Genomic DNA, 14854 nt, shown 5'->3' with positions numbered 1-14854 from the left:
TCCCTTTGAGTGTAGCTATTGCAACACTTTCCTTGCCCAACTGGATCCCATCAGTGCTATCCACTTTAAACTCAGAGGGTGGGATTTTTTCTTTTTTTTTCTTTCTTTTTTTTTTTTGCGATACGTAGGCCTCTCACTGTTGTGGCCTCTCCCGTTGCGGAGCACAGGCTCTGGACGCTCAGGCTCAGCGGCCATGGCTCACGGGTCCAGCCGCTCCGCGGCATGTGGGATCTTCCCGGACCGGGGCACAAACCCATGTCCCCTGCACGGGTGGGATTTTTAAACAACCAGGATAATTGGAGGGCAGTAGAGCCCCAGCTTCAGAGTGTAGACAGACTTAGAATCCTGTCACTTATTTGCTGTGTGACTTTGGACAAGCTGCCAACCTCTCCATAAGAAGATCACCATCTAGGGTTTCATTTTCAGTGCAAATTTGAATCAATGCCATAAAAATAGGAGTCAAGTCCCAGTTTTTGTCTGAATGTGAAATAATACAAATTCCTTAGACACCCCCCCCCCATATTAATTTAAGGCTCCAAAAATCTCCAAGCACAAAGGACCAAGAGGCCTGAAGCACCCATATGTGTCTAGACAACTAGGACAACCCCATGTGAGTAGGTAAACAGAAATACCCATCCTCCATTATCAAGGGTAGTCTTGAATGATTAGCCTTATTTTTTTTAATTTAAATTTATTGATTGATTGATTGCTGTGTTGGGCTCCTGTTGCTACGTGAGGGCTTTCTCTAGTTACGGCGAGAGGGGGCTACGCTTTGTTGCGGTGCGCAGGCTTCTCACTGCAATGGCTTCTCTTGTTGCACGGGCTCTAGGCTTGTGGGCTTCAGTAGTTGTGGCACACAGGTTCAGTAGTTGTGGCTCGCGGGCTCTAGAGCGCAGGCTCAGTAGTTGTGGCGCATGCGCTTAGCTACTCTGCGGCATGTGGGATCTTCCCGGGCCAGGGCTCGGACCTGTGTCCCCTGCACTGGCAAGCGGATTCTTAACCACTGTGCCACCAGGGAAGCCACTGAATGATTAGCTTTAAATGTCGCCAAGTCTTCAGGAACACAACCCGCTCAGAAAATATGGGAGCGTGGGATACATCCTTACCCGGCTGGTGTAAAAAGTGGAGTTAAAATAAGGAAAGTAGCTGGCATGGAGTGGATCAGGCAAAACAATGGCTATTTGTATTAGTTCAGTGGCAGAGTATTAATTGAGGAATTTCTTGGATGTGGGTTTTGAAATATTGACAGGCCTGCCTGGGCGAGGGCAACCTGGTGTGACTCTTAAGACCTCCTATGGAGCGGTGCTGAGGCTGCCAGAGTGGGAATCTGTTTTAGTTTTTTTTTTTGGAAGGCCACTGACTTTATTGATTTAAAAAAACATTACAAGGACAGTGACTCTTCTGCCAGAAAGAGGACCAAATGGCGTAAAACAGACCCGAGGTGGGAGCAGGGGGCGGGTGAGGACAGGGCCAGGAATCACTCAGAAAAGCTGGTAACTGCTGTCACAAAACTGGCAGGGAAAGGCGAAGGGAGATGCATGCAAGGGAAAGAATTCCAAAAACGTTGAAAGGTGACGGGAGAGAACTCCCCAAAGACCCTGGAGTACATGGGAGCTGCGCATGACAACAGCAATCTTTTCCTTTGTAGAGGATGGGGGAGGAGTCCTCACTTGGCTGCAAACTCTGGAGACTTAGTGCTGGGGCTCGGGGTCGGGGGCTCCCCAGAGAGCATCACAAGAACACGTCGCACCACTCTCGAAGGCAACCGAAGCAATCCCGCGACTGCTTGGCGTTGGCGCCGCACGTGTCCTTCGGCCATTCCCGGAAAAGATCTTCATCTTTCTTTAGCACCAGAAACTGACCAAGGACCACATAGGCCTTGTCAAAGTCCCTTTCCTCCAGCTTCTTGCCCAGGACTTCGCCAATCCCGGCCAGGCTTCCGGCTGGCTTTTCCCCCACGGGCTCTGCCATGAAGTCTCTGTGCTTTTGGGAGGTTGTCGTCTTGATCAGGCTTAATCGGGGAATCCTGTAGCTCCGGTTCCCGTAACGGCTTCTCCCGCCGATCCCTCAACCCATGAGTGTCTTGTTTTGTTTTGCTGAAGTAACAACAGCTTTAGTGAGATAGAATTCACATACTATACAACTCTCCTAGGTGTATAATTAATTCAGGTGTTTGTAGTGTATTTAGAGAGTTGTGCAGCCACCACCATGGCCAATTTTGGACATTTTCATTTCTCCCCCCAAATCCCATACCCACTAACAGTCCCTGTTCCCTGTCCCCACAGCTGCTGGCAACCACTAATCTGCTTTCTGTCTCTATGGAGTGACCTATTCTGGACATTTCGTATAAATGGAATCAGACAATATGTGGCCTTTTGTGTCTGGCTTCTTTCACTCAACATATTGTTTTCAAGGTTCATTAAGATAGCGTGTGTCAGTGTGTAATTCCTTTTAATGCCTGAATAATATTCCATGGTAGGATATGCCACTTTTATTTATCCATTCATCAGTTGATGGACATTTTGAGTTGTTTCCAGCGGTGAAATGACACTTTATTGGACTAGTTTTTGGGCCAGTTAACCTCCTGTCTTGGCCTCCTCATCTGTAAAATGGGGTAATAGCTCCCAATCACAGGCAGGGCCAGGACTAGCCTACACAGACCCTTTGCTCGAATTAAGAAGTGCCTCTCTTGACAGACACCCGTCTCATCCCAGGGCAGGGGAGCCTTTGTTGCCAGAAGCAAATTTGGCCAGGGGTTCTTAGCCTGGATTTCAGCCCAGTGTTTTGTTTTGTTTTTTTTAACGTAGAGTGCTTTAATTTATTTATTTATTTATTTATTTATTTATTAGTTTTGGCTGCATTGGGTCTTTGTTGCTGTGTGCGAACTTTCTCTAGTTGTGGCGAGCGGGGGTTACTCTTCATTGCGGAGCATGGGCTCTAGGTGCACAGGCTCCAGTAGTTGTGGCATGTGGGCTCAGTTAGTTGAGGCACGTGGGCTCAGTAGTTGTGGTGCACGGGCTTAGCTGCTTCACAGCATGTGGGATCTTCCCGGACTAGGGCTCAAACCCGTGTCCCCTGCATTGGCAGGCGGATTCTTAACCACTGTGCCACCAGGGAAGTCCCCAGTGCTTTGATTTTAGCTTTATATTTTCCATTAAAAATACCATTTTCCAAAGTCATGTGTCAGCTCCTGTTTTCTCCCACCCCCTTCAATGAGGTTATGTCGAACACTTGCGATATAGATTCACTTGTTACTGTCTGCATTCCGTCCTAGGATCCCCCAATATCCCTCTTGATTTTTTAAAAAATTTGTGTACAATAAAGTTCACTCTTTTTTCTTTTTTTATAAATTGATTTTATTTATTTTTGGCTGCTTTGGGTCTTTGTTGCTGCGCGCGGGCTTTCTCTAGTTGCAGCGATTCGTTGCAGTGTGTGGGCTTCTCTTGTTGCAGAGCACGGACTCTAGGCGTGCAGGCTTCAGTAGTTGTAGCACATGGGCTCAGTAGTTGTGGCTCACAGGCTCAGTAGTTGTGGCGCATAGGGCTTAGCTGCTCCGCAGCATGTGGTATCTTCCCGGACCAGGCCTCGAACCTGTGTCCCCTGCATTGGCAGGCAGATTCTTAACCACTGCACCACCAGGGAAGCCCCAATAAAGTTCACTCTTGGTGAGGTTCTATCAGTTTTGCAGATGCATAGGGTCATGTATCCCCCTCCCCCACTATCAAAATGAACACCTTAAAAATTCTTCCACATCCCCCCAGCCCCGTAGTTGACTCCTCCTTCTCCCTGCCCCTTCCCGACACTGATCTGCTGCCCCACGCTTTGTACGATACACACACTGGACAACTACAAGCATGGCTCCGCTCCTGGGGTTGTCAGGACATGTAAATGAATGCATGAGAAGCACTCAGGACGGAGCCTGGCACTCAGGAGCCTGGCACGTGAGTGCCCACCACATCAGAGCTGTTGTAACTGTAAGACTGGGCTTTGTCCACCGTGGGGTGAGGGTGGGGATGCTGGACACCAGCAAAGCACAACAGGCTGCCAAGGGTGTGAGTCAGCACTGCCGGTGGGGCACGGAAAAATGCCCAGCCCCAGTCTCACCCTAAACCTACTTGAAAGAGTCTTCCTGGTACAGGATGTATTTTTGGCCGCACTGAGAGGCATGAGGGACCTTACGTCCCCAACCAGGGATTGAACCCGCGCCCCCTGCAGTAGAAGTGGAGAGTCTTAACCACTGGACTGTCAGGGAAGTCCCAGGCAGGATGTTTAACAAGCCTTTCCTGGGATGGAGATGCTGAAGGTCCTGGGACATGCGCAGAGAAACTGCTTTGGGGTGACTTGTATAATGTGGATCAGAACGTGCTAGAGAAGTTCTGGTGACCCTGGGGGAGAAAGGGGACAAGAGGAGGTGTTCCATGGCACCAGCTCTGGCTGAACCTGGGAACCCATCGTACCAGATGAAACAACCAAGAAAAATGGTACAAGGGTGGAAGTCTCAGATAAGGGCCACCTGGACTCCCTACCACCGACCCGCTCCTGAGCCCTGGGGTCTCAGCCTTCTCATCTCAGAGGTTCCCTGTAGCTCTGCTCGAATGCTATATAGTTTTGATGTGTATTTCCTCCAAATGTTATTATTACAGTATTATATGCACATGATTCAAAAAAAATTCAAACAGTACAGCAGGAATTGACACACTTTCCATTAAGGGCCGGATAGTAAGTACTTTTGGCTTTGCAGGCCATATGACCTCTGGTCTTTATTGCAGCTTCTAATTCTGCCTTTATAGGGTGAAAGCAGCCATAGACAATACATACATGAATGAATGCTGTGTTCCAATAAAACTTATTTTTTTTAATATGCAAAATTTAAAAAAAATTATTGGCATACAGTTGATCTACAATGTTGTGTTAGTTTCAGGTGACAGCAAAGTGAATCACTTACACATATACATATATCCACTCTTTTTTAGATTCTTTTCCCTAATAGGCCATTACAGAGTATTGAGTAGAGTTCCCTGTGCTATACGGTAGGTCTTTACTAGTTATCTATTTTATATACAGTAGTATGTATATGTCCATCCCAATCTCCCAATTTATCCCTCCTCTACTTTACCCCCTGCAATAAAAGTTATGTTTACAAACAAGTGCTTCCATATTTGGTCCACGGACCATAGTTTACTAATTCCTGTGGAAAAGTAAAGTCAAAAGTAGACACAGAATCCCCCCACTTCCTCCAAGGAAACCACTGTTAATTTTCTTGTGCACAGTATTGTGGCTAAACGCACAAAAGTCAAGTTGTTACATGAAGGCAAAATAAAACAAGCCAGGTAACATCATAAGTTCAAGTGAAACCGAAAAAGCCCAAACCACTTTCCACCCTCTTCCATGCCTTGAATGTAATAGAGATACAAACATATTTGTTTTTCAATTGATAAAGCAAATCAGAGTCGATAAGTAACAATAGAAATGATCTAACATAAATGGCTCCTATGTTTAGGGTAATGACCAACTTAGTAGGTGTTCCAGATATGTTTGTGGCATCCGTTTGATTAAAAAAAAAAAAAAAAAAAACACGACTCCGGAATGACAGTCATTCTCCTAGAGAATCAGGGCAGTTCAATTTAAATTTGGCCCAGTTAATTAAATGCAACATTTGAAGCAGGGCTATAGCAATCATGTAGATTTATTAATTGAAGATTTGTTTTCTCTGCCATCTTCTTTTGAATTTCTACTCTTAGGGTATCTAAGAATTTAATTCTGTCTTAACTGTATTTTACCACTGCCCTCTTGCACTCATTTTCTTGGGAAGTTACTTCAAGTCAATAGCAGAATTAACCTCTGAATAATAATAAATAAAAAACAAGTACAAAGTGGTTAAATTAGGACTCGGGTAAAAGGTCACTTTTTCTCTAGGCCTTGATTTTTCTTATTGTGAGAAAAAATATCTCAGTAACACCAAATCCTGAAGCACATGGTTCTTTGCCACTTAAAAATACTATTGTTGATGTTTAAAGAAATTCAAAAGGCTCTCTCAAAATGTAGATACTTGAAGTATAGACAAGAATTCCCAGGGGCTTCCCTGGTGGCGTATGGTTAAGAATCCGCCTGCCAATGCAGGGGACACAATTCGAGCCCTGGTCCGGGAAGATCTCACATGCCACAGAGCAACTAAGCCCGTGCGCCAGAACTACTGAGCCTGTGCTCTAGAGCCCGCAAGCCACAACTGCTGAGCCCGTGTGCCACAACTACTGAAGCCCACGTGCCTAGAGCCGTGCTCTGCAACAAGAGAAGCCACCGCAGTGAGAAGCCCTGCACTGCAACAAAGAGTAGCCCCCACTCACCGCAACTAGAGAAAGCCCGCATGCAGCAACAAAGACCCAACGCAGCCAAAAATAAATAAATAATAAATTTATTAAAAAAAAAGAATTCCCTTTCTGCTTTACTTTCGTAGACATGCCAGGGAGGAGCAGAGATTATTTGTGAATAAAAACTACTTTCTAAAGAAATATGGTAGTTATTAATATAGGATATCTTTCTGTATTAAGTCTTTGGAGGTTCTGGACTATTTAAAGAAAAAATAGAGGTAGAACACTCACCAGGGTGCCTGGCATGTAGTAAATGCTTAATAAACGTTGTCCCTTTTTTGTGTGTAATTTTCTTTAACACGAAAGGGACCTTGGTGTTCTCAAGCTGGTTTGTTGCCCTCAGAACCTGAGACTCTTTCCCTATCAACCTTGATATCAAATGCCATTATTTTAATTAATTTAAATTCCCTGAGTTCCCATCTGGCAGATGAAATCCAGTTGCTGCTTGCAACAGTTACTGCACTCCTAACAGTGGTGCAAGAAATCTGCCTATGGCCAGCACGTGTATTCGTTGATTCAATCAAAAATATTTCCTGAGCAAGGGCTATGGAAGGAAAGAACTACTTCCTGACCGGCCGTAGAGCCCCGTAGCTTAGCTATGCTCTGTGTCTAAGAGTCCTAAGAGATGGGAGAGCGGGGTTCTGAGAAAGGGCATTTCCAGCTGGAAGGATGAGCCAGCCTCATCAGCCAGGGGACCCAGATTACTGCCTTAAAGCAAGATTTCTTTTTTTCTGCCTCCATCCAGACCTTGAGTATGCGGGCCAGGAAAGGTGTTTGGCCAATATTTGTTGAAAGAATGAATGAATGACTAAGTGTGAGGTTAAATGAATTTTACTTTTAACACATAGATATTCTCCACCCTCATTTTCAAATGTCTTTGAAAATAATTTTCCAAGTCAGCAGTTTATTTTTAGGCTTATTAATAGAAAAGTAAGTTGAGTCATTGAACAACCCAGTGCCAGTTCTGGAAGCATTTTTGTTTGTCGCAGTTGCTATAGGAATCCAGTGGGTAGACCAGGGATGCAGCTGAACATCCTACAGTGCACAGGAGAGCCCTAAATGGCAGTGGTGCCGAACCCATCCAAAGCCAGGAGCTCCCTGTCCTTGGGAGGCAGCTCTTAGGCTCGACTTCTGAGACAGGCAGAGCTCAGTGTGAATCCCATTTTCACCATCTCCTCGCCATGCCTCAGTTTCCCCATCTGTAAAATGAGAACAATAATACCTTCTAACAGAATGTAAAGCATGGCATAGTGGTTAGAGGCATATGCTATGGGATGAGAGGATACTCTGGCTCAAATCTTTACCTTGTTATTCTTTTTATTATAGTAAAGTACATAAAATAAAATTTACCATTGATGACATGTCATCCATTCACCATGTTATGCAATCATCACCACTATTTCTGGAATGTTTTCATTACCCCACTCCCCAAAACCCTGTATCCATTAAGTAGCCACTCTCTCTACCCCCATAACCAGCCCCTGGCAACCACTAATCTGTCTTCTGTGTCTGAGTTTGACCATTCTGCATATTTCGTATGAATGGAATCATACAACATGTGGCCTTTTGTGGCTGGCTTCTTTAACTCAGTGTTAATGTTTTCAAGGTTTATTCGTTTCGTAGCAGGTATCAGCGCTTCCTCTTTAGTGGCTGTGTAATATTCCATTGTAGGATATACCACCTTTGGTTAACCTATTCATCTGTCCATAGACATCTGGGTTGTTTCCACCTTTTACCTATTGTGCTTTGTGCTGTTATGAACATTTGTGTACAAGCTTTTGAGAACCTGTTTTCCATTCTGTTGGGTACATAGCTGGGTCACTCATCTGCTAAGTCTGTGCTTAACCTATATTAAGAAACCCTTCCCTTGTTTTTATTACCTCTGAGACTTTGCGCACCTGCCCTCTTTGTGCCTTGGTATCCTCCCCTGTAAAGAGGGGTGCATGACAGTTTTAGATCACAGGGCAGTTGAGAGGATTAAACAAATGAGTTGCTGTACACCCTTGGCCCCGTGCCCGCCACAAGGAAGCGCTCAGTAAACACGAGAAATTACTACTGTTCTTACCTGGTTGTGGGGATTCAGATACTCAACATAAAGCATGTTACCTGGCTCTTTGAGGAGTGCTTATTATTTGGTTTACAATTCGTGCTAAGAAAATTCTGTCAAGAATGTGCACTATGTGACAAACTTCTAGCCTGATATTAGCCAAATATAGAGTTCATTGCCCTTTAAATTTATGTGTTTATTTATTTTTGGCTGTGTTGGGTCTTCATTGCTGCACGTGGGCTTTCTCTAGTTGCAGCGAGCTGGGGCTACTCTTTGTTGTGGTGCGCGGGCTTCTCACTGCAGTGGCTTCTCTTTGTTGTGGAGCACGGGCTCTAGGCGCTTGGGTTTCAGTATTTGTGGCACGCGGGCTCAGTAGTTGTGGCACATGGGCTTAGTTGCTCTGCGGCATGTAGGATCTTCTCGGACCAGAGCTCGAACCCGTGTCCCCTGCATTGGCAGGCGGATTCTTAACCACTGAGCTACCAGGGAAGTCCCTGAGCTGTTTTTTAAAAAAGTATACAAGACCCCAGTATCTACAGCACACCTGGCTAACCATGAGCAGTCATTCTAGAAAAAACCTTGCTTTAAGGACATTAAGGTTTTGCCGGCTCACAGCCCAGAAGAATGTTGGCCACTTGACCTAATTAGCCACCCCTGTGGTCATTTTTGCCATTTGTTTAACCTCAGGCAGCCCCGTCCCTGTCCATGGCACATAGTGGGTGCTCAGCCTAGGAATCGTTTTTTTTTGCGGTACGCGGGCTTCTCACTATTGTGGCCTCTCCCATTGTGGAGCACAGGCTCCGGACGCGCAGGCTCAGCGGCCATGGCTCACGGGCCCAGCCGCTCCGGGCATGTGGGATCTTCCCGGATCGGGACACGAACCCGTGTCGCCTGCATCGGCAGGCGGACTCTCAACCACTGTGCCACCAGGGAAGCCCTAGGAATCGTTTTGAGTGAAACAATGGTGGGTCAGGAATGGGGAAGGCCTGGGGTCTCATCTCATTCTCTCTCTTACAAGAACCATCTCACAATTTCTGGATGGGAAAGTAGTTCCTTAACAGCCACTTTAGGTAGAAACTGCCCTCCCCATTTCCCTGATAAGAATGTTGAGTTCAAAGAGGTTAAGTCAATTTCCCAAGTTCGAGTTTGCAGGACCCCTCTATGGAACCCAGATCATCTGGTTTGCATCCTAAAGCCTCTTACCCTCCCAAACTGTTTACAGCGGCATGACCTTGGCCAAATGCCTTATCTCTAAGCCCGCATTCTCACTAACCTTGTGGTTTGGGGGTTAGGTTGTCTTTCCAGGTATGGATTATAACTTAGTTATACTGGAAAAAAAGTGCCTCTGATTCCTATTTCCATTAAGTTATTTTAGACCCTGACCAAAACATAGCTTCCAGGTAGATAAATATTTTGGGTCTCAAGAAGAAAAACGAACCGGCTGTTTATGCCGAGTCATGGCATGGGCCCTGGGAGCAGCAAAATATGTTTTGCTCAGAGAGTAATGATAGGGTGGCGCCCCTCCCTACTTGGCTCTACCTAATGACAAGGCAGATGGTCCAGCGGTTCTTGTCTCCCCAGTTTTCTGTCTCTTCCTCCGGTCACTGGTTTTGGAACCAGGGCAGGGGTTGTGAAATTTCTAAAAATTAGCAGTGATCAGAAATAGTGCCCTAGGGGCTTCCCTGGTGGTGCAGTGGTTGAGAGTCTGCCTGCCAATGCAGGGGACACGGGTTCGAGCCCTGGTGCGGGAGTATCCCACATGCCACGGAGCAACTAGGCCCATGCACCACAACTACTGAGCCTGTGCTCTAGGGCCTGTGAGCCACAACTACTGAAGTCCGCGTGTCTAGAACCCATGCTCTGCAACAAGAGAAGCCACCACAATGAGAAGCCTGCGCAAAGCAACAAAGACCCAATGCAGCCAAAAATAAACAAATAAATAAATAAATTTATATAAAAAAGAAATAGTGCCCTAAATCCTCTTGCCCTTTGGAGTTCTCTAACAGATCCTTTGAGGCATCTTGGCATTAAACCTCCCAGGAAGTAGGCATTACGCAGCTGATACACTTCTGCAGAGTTCTTCCCCAAGTACCCCTTCTGTGTGCAAATGGTTGTTTTTTTTTAAAATTAATTAATTAATTTTGGCAGCATTGGGTCTTTGTTGCTGCACACGGGCTTTCTTTAGTTGCGTCGAGTGGGGACTACTCTTCGTTGCGGTGCGCAGGCTTCTCATTGCGGTGGCTTCTCTTGTTGCAAAGCATGGGCTCTAGGCGCGCAGGCTTCAGTAGTTGTGGCTCGCGGGCTCTAGAGCGCAGGCTCTGTAGTTGTGTTGCGCGGGCTTATTTGCTCCGGGGCATGTGGGATCTTCCCGGACCAGGGCTCGAACCCATGTCCCCGTGCATTGGCAGGCGGATTCTTAACCACTGCGCCACCAGGGAAGCCCGCAAATGGGTTTTATAATTCCACCAGGGGAAGAAGAAAACAGGCTAGCAGAACCCTCTGGAATAATTGAGTCTGGGCCTTCTTGGTAGGCCTCAAAGTGCACTGGTCTTGCCCTTTTTTCTGGTCACCTGGCTTGGGGGATCCTAGTTCCCCCACCAGGGATTGAACCCTGGGCCTTCGGCAGTGAAAGCGCGGAGTCACAACCACTGGACCACCAGGGGATTCCTGATCTTGCTTTTCTAGTAGCCATGGTGGCCTAGGAATAACTTCTCCACCTGTCATCCACTCCTCCTTGAAAGATGGGCAAGGCAGGAAAAGAGAAAATAAGTGCTGTTATTGAATCCCTATGAAAATCCATCTGAGAAGCCTTTAAAGCACGCAGGCACTCTTTTCTACCTTTATATCCCAGACAGCCCCTAGCTCCTAGCAAGCAGTTAGCATCAGCTGAGGTGAAAGCGTTCATTCAACCTTTACTGAGCATCTGCTATGTGCCAGGCACTGTGCTAGGTGCTGAGGACAGAACTGTGAGAAAGACAGTTTCTCTCATCAAGATGCTTGTAGGAGGGGACACATTAGTTATGCATGTTCATTTTTTATTGCTGTGTAATAAGTTATCACAAACTTAGAGGTGGAAAACAGCACCCATGTATGATCTCATAGTTTTGTAGATCAGAAGACCAGGCCAGCTCCAATGGGCTCTCCTCTTGGGCTTCACCAGGCCAAAGCCAAGGGGTGGGCTCTCTGACAGCTCCAGGGAAGGGCTACCTCATTCAGACTGGCAGAATTTAGTTTCGAGGCCCCCGTTTTCAGGCTGGTGGCTGGGAATGCCCCCTTAGCCTGTAGGGGTTACTCTCAGATCCTTCCACGTGGCTCCCTACATCCCAATACCAGAGAACCTCCTCTCATCTGTCACATCTCTGCCTTCCTCTTCTGCCACCAGAGAAAACTCTGCTATAAAACACCAATATGATTAGGTTGGGCCAAACCAGATTGTCTCTCTACTTAAACTCGACTGATTACCAACCTTAATTTCATCAGCGTAAGAGAATGCAATCGTAGGAGTAGGATCTAGGTTGAAAGTCCCTTGTAGAACTCTGCATACTATGCTTTGTAAACAGTTATTCAAAATGTGGTCCAGTGGTTAGGACCGGGGACTTTCACTGCCGAGGGCCGAGGTTTGATCCCTAGTCCGGGAACTGAGATCCCACAAGCTGCACTGAGAGAGAGAAAGAAAGAAAGAGAGAGAGGGAGAAAGAGAAAGAAAGAAAAAGAAAAGAAACTAAATGAAAGAGAAAGAAAATGCTGGTAAGTACTATGAAAAAGTAAACCAGGTCCCAGGATGGAGTGACTGGGTGGATGGGTAAGGGGCCTATACTTGAGACAGTCTGCTTTGCTGGTCCCTCTTTGTATCAGCCTCTGACTATGGCCCAAATCTGCTCTATCCCCACCTCCCTAGGTGGCCTCCAGGCTCTCATACCATCTCCACACATCTTTACCTCTAGCCCAGACTCCTGTTGAACTAACTCCTTACCACCTCTGTATGGATAATGTCTAACAGGCATCTCAAATGTAATACAGTCCAAAAAAAGCAAAAATACAAATAAAAACAACAAACTCCCCAAAATGAAGCCAAAAGAAACTTACTCTTAATTTTACTTCCAAACCTGTGCCGCCCCCAGACTTCTCCCCCATGTTAGTAACTGGCACCATCATTCACCCAGTTGCTCAATCCAGAAATCTGAGAGCGATGCTTGATTCTTCTCTCTTCCCTCCCACTCAGTTCCAGGCTCTCAGCAATTTGACCTGCCTACATACTAACCCGTTTGCTCCATCTCCACCCCCAACCCCACCCCCAGTCCATCTCCAACTCTCATCTAGAGTATGAACAGCTTCCACTCTGGTCTTCCTCACTCATTCTCATCTTTTAAAAAGAATTAGTTGGCGACTTCCCTGGTGGCGCAGTGGTTAAGAATCCGCCTGCCAATGCAGGGGACATGGGTTTGAGCCCTGGTCCGGGAAGATCCCATATGTCACAGAGCAACTAAGCCCGTGCACCACAACTACTGAACCTGAGCTCCAGGGCCTGCGTGCCACAACTGCTGAGCCCGCGTGCCACAAGTACTGAAGCCCGTGCGCCTACAGCCTGTGCTCCGCAACAAGAGAAGCCACCGCAATGAGAACCCTGCGCACCGCAATGAAGAGTAGCCCCCACTGGCCACAACTAGAGAAAGCCCGCGCACAACAATGAAGACCCAATGCAGCCAAAATTAAATAAATTAATAATTTATAAAAAAGCAAAACAAAACAAATTAATTGTATTGAGATCTGACACATACCACGTAATTTACCCATTTAAAGTGCACAGTTCAATAGTTTTTAGTATATACGCCGAGTTGTGCAACCATCACCAGAATCAGATTTAGGATATTTTCATCACCCCCAAAAGAAATCCTGTACTTACTAGCAGTCACTCCCAAACCCTTAACCGTCCAGTCCTTAATCTATCTCACATCTCTATAGGTTGATTTTCCTGTTCTGGACATTTCATATAATTGGAATCATACACTATAAGATCTTTTCTGTCTGGCTTCTTTTACTCAGCACAGTGTTTTCAAGCCTCATCCATTCTTCATTGCCAAACAGTATTTTATTGTATTGGGTGTACAACATTTAATTTATCCATCGTGCGAGGTATTCTTTTTACTCTTATTCTTTTTAATTCCCTGGTTGGTTTTGAACCTAGTGATGAAGATAAGGTTGGCCAGTGTGGAACCCGATAGGCACCTTTATCACTCCCTGCCACCCCTTCCTTTGCCAGAGCAGTCCTTTCTGCCCTCCCCCAAGTCTCTAGAGAGCTGGAGAGAAGGATTCCTTTGCATCTGAGAACTGTTCATTAGCATTTGTGAGAATCTGTGTGAATAACAACACCTCTTCAGAATCTGGGGGTGACCCAGGGGCTGGGATTGATTCCTGGTGAAGTAGCTCCTTCCCTCTTGTCTGCTCACTGCTTTGGTCCAGCAAGAAATTCACTGGGGGGAAACATTTAAGTGTATGAAATGCTGGGGGGGGGGGTGGAAGGGAGCGGAATCATAGTCACACTTGAATCATACATTCATTCAACAAATACGTATTGAGTACTTGCTATGTCCCAGGCATCTGGGATACCACAGTGCACAAAACATTCTTTTCTGGACGGGGAGACGGACAGTGAATAAAGTGGAGAAAACTGGAGAAAAATGCAGGGACAGGAGATAGGGAGATAGAAAGTGGGATACGAATCACAATTTCTTGGTCATTTGGGGGCAAAATTATATTCTCCCTTGAGACGGTCACTTAGAGGTGCACCTATGTAGAGATGTGTATTCTTTTCTTCCATTCTCTTCTTTATCCACATTGCCTTGGTTGTCATCAAAAAGTTGAGACCCCAATCACCGGTCTCTCAAGGATCGGGAATGAGGGAGGCCCTGGGTGAAGGAGCTTAGCCAGACTGGGCTGATATGAAGGGGATAAATTAATGCCAAAGGAAGAGCTATTTGGGTTGGTTTTGAGGGACCAAAACCTGTTTTCTGGTTTGGGCTATAGTGAGAAAAGAAGTTCTCGTACGCGAGGTACTGGGTGAATAAATTACAGATCTATTAAAGGGGGTAAATAACAGTGCCAGCAAGTGCTGATCCGCGCTGGCCGCTCGCTCCGATCCGGGCCTTCTTCTCCGGAGTCCACGGGCGATATCAGCTACCGGCCCGAGGTCACCCGTCTGCGGGCAGGGTTTCTGCCCCTACCACTGGCGGCCGCAGGGGCTTTCTGGGTGACCAAATGCCCGGGATGGGGCATTTGCCGGGCCACTCGCCCCCTAGGGCTGGGGCACCCAGTCGCCCACATCGGAGCGCCCCCGGGCCCGGCCGCGAGGCTCCGGGCGGGCACCGAGGACGGGCACCCGGCGAGAGGCCGAGGCGGGCTGGGCGAGGGGCACGGGGGGCGCGGCGCTGCGGGCCGCGGG

General features: G+C 46.8%; 1 protein-coding gene across 1 annotated transcript; it reads right to left on the bottom strand.

The window, feature by feature from the left end:
* Window positions 1-1731: 1731 nt before the first annotated feature.
* Window positions 1732-14688, bottom strand: LOC307198492 (barrier-to-autointegration factor-like; the record flags this gene model as incomplete). Its single annotated transcript, XM_079945462.1, has 2 exons — window positions 1732-2026; window positions 14594-14688. 2 exons carry the CDS (start codon window positions 14686-14688, stop codon window positions 1732-1734), a joined length of 390 nt encoding a protein of 129 aa, XP_079801588.1.
* Window positions 14689-14854: the final 166 nt, after the last annotated feature.

This window comes from Stenella coeruleoalba, assembly GCF_951394435.1.
Source record: "Stenella coeruleoalba genome assembly, chromosome: 15".
In the NCBI taxonomy this organism is placed as follows: Eukaryota; Metazoa; Chordata; class Mammalia; order Artiodactyla; family Delphinidae; genus Stenella; species Stenella coeruleoalba.
Note: the sequence above shows the minus strand (reverse complement) of the source record. Positions and strands in the feature narration are given on the sequence as shown.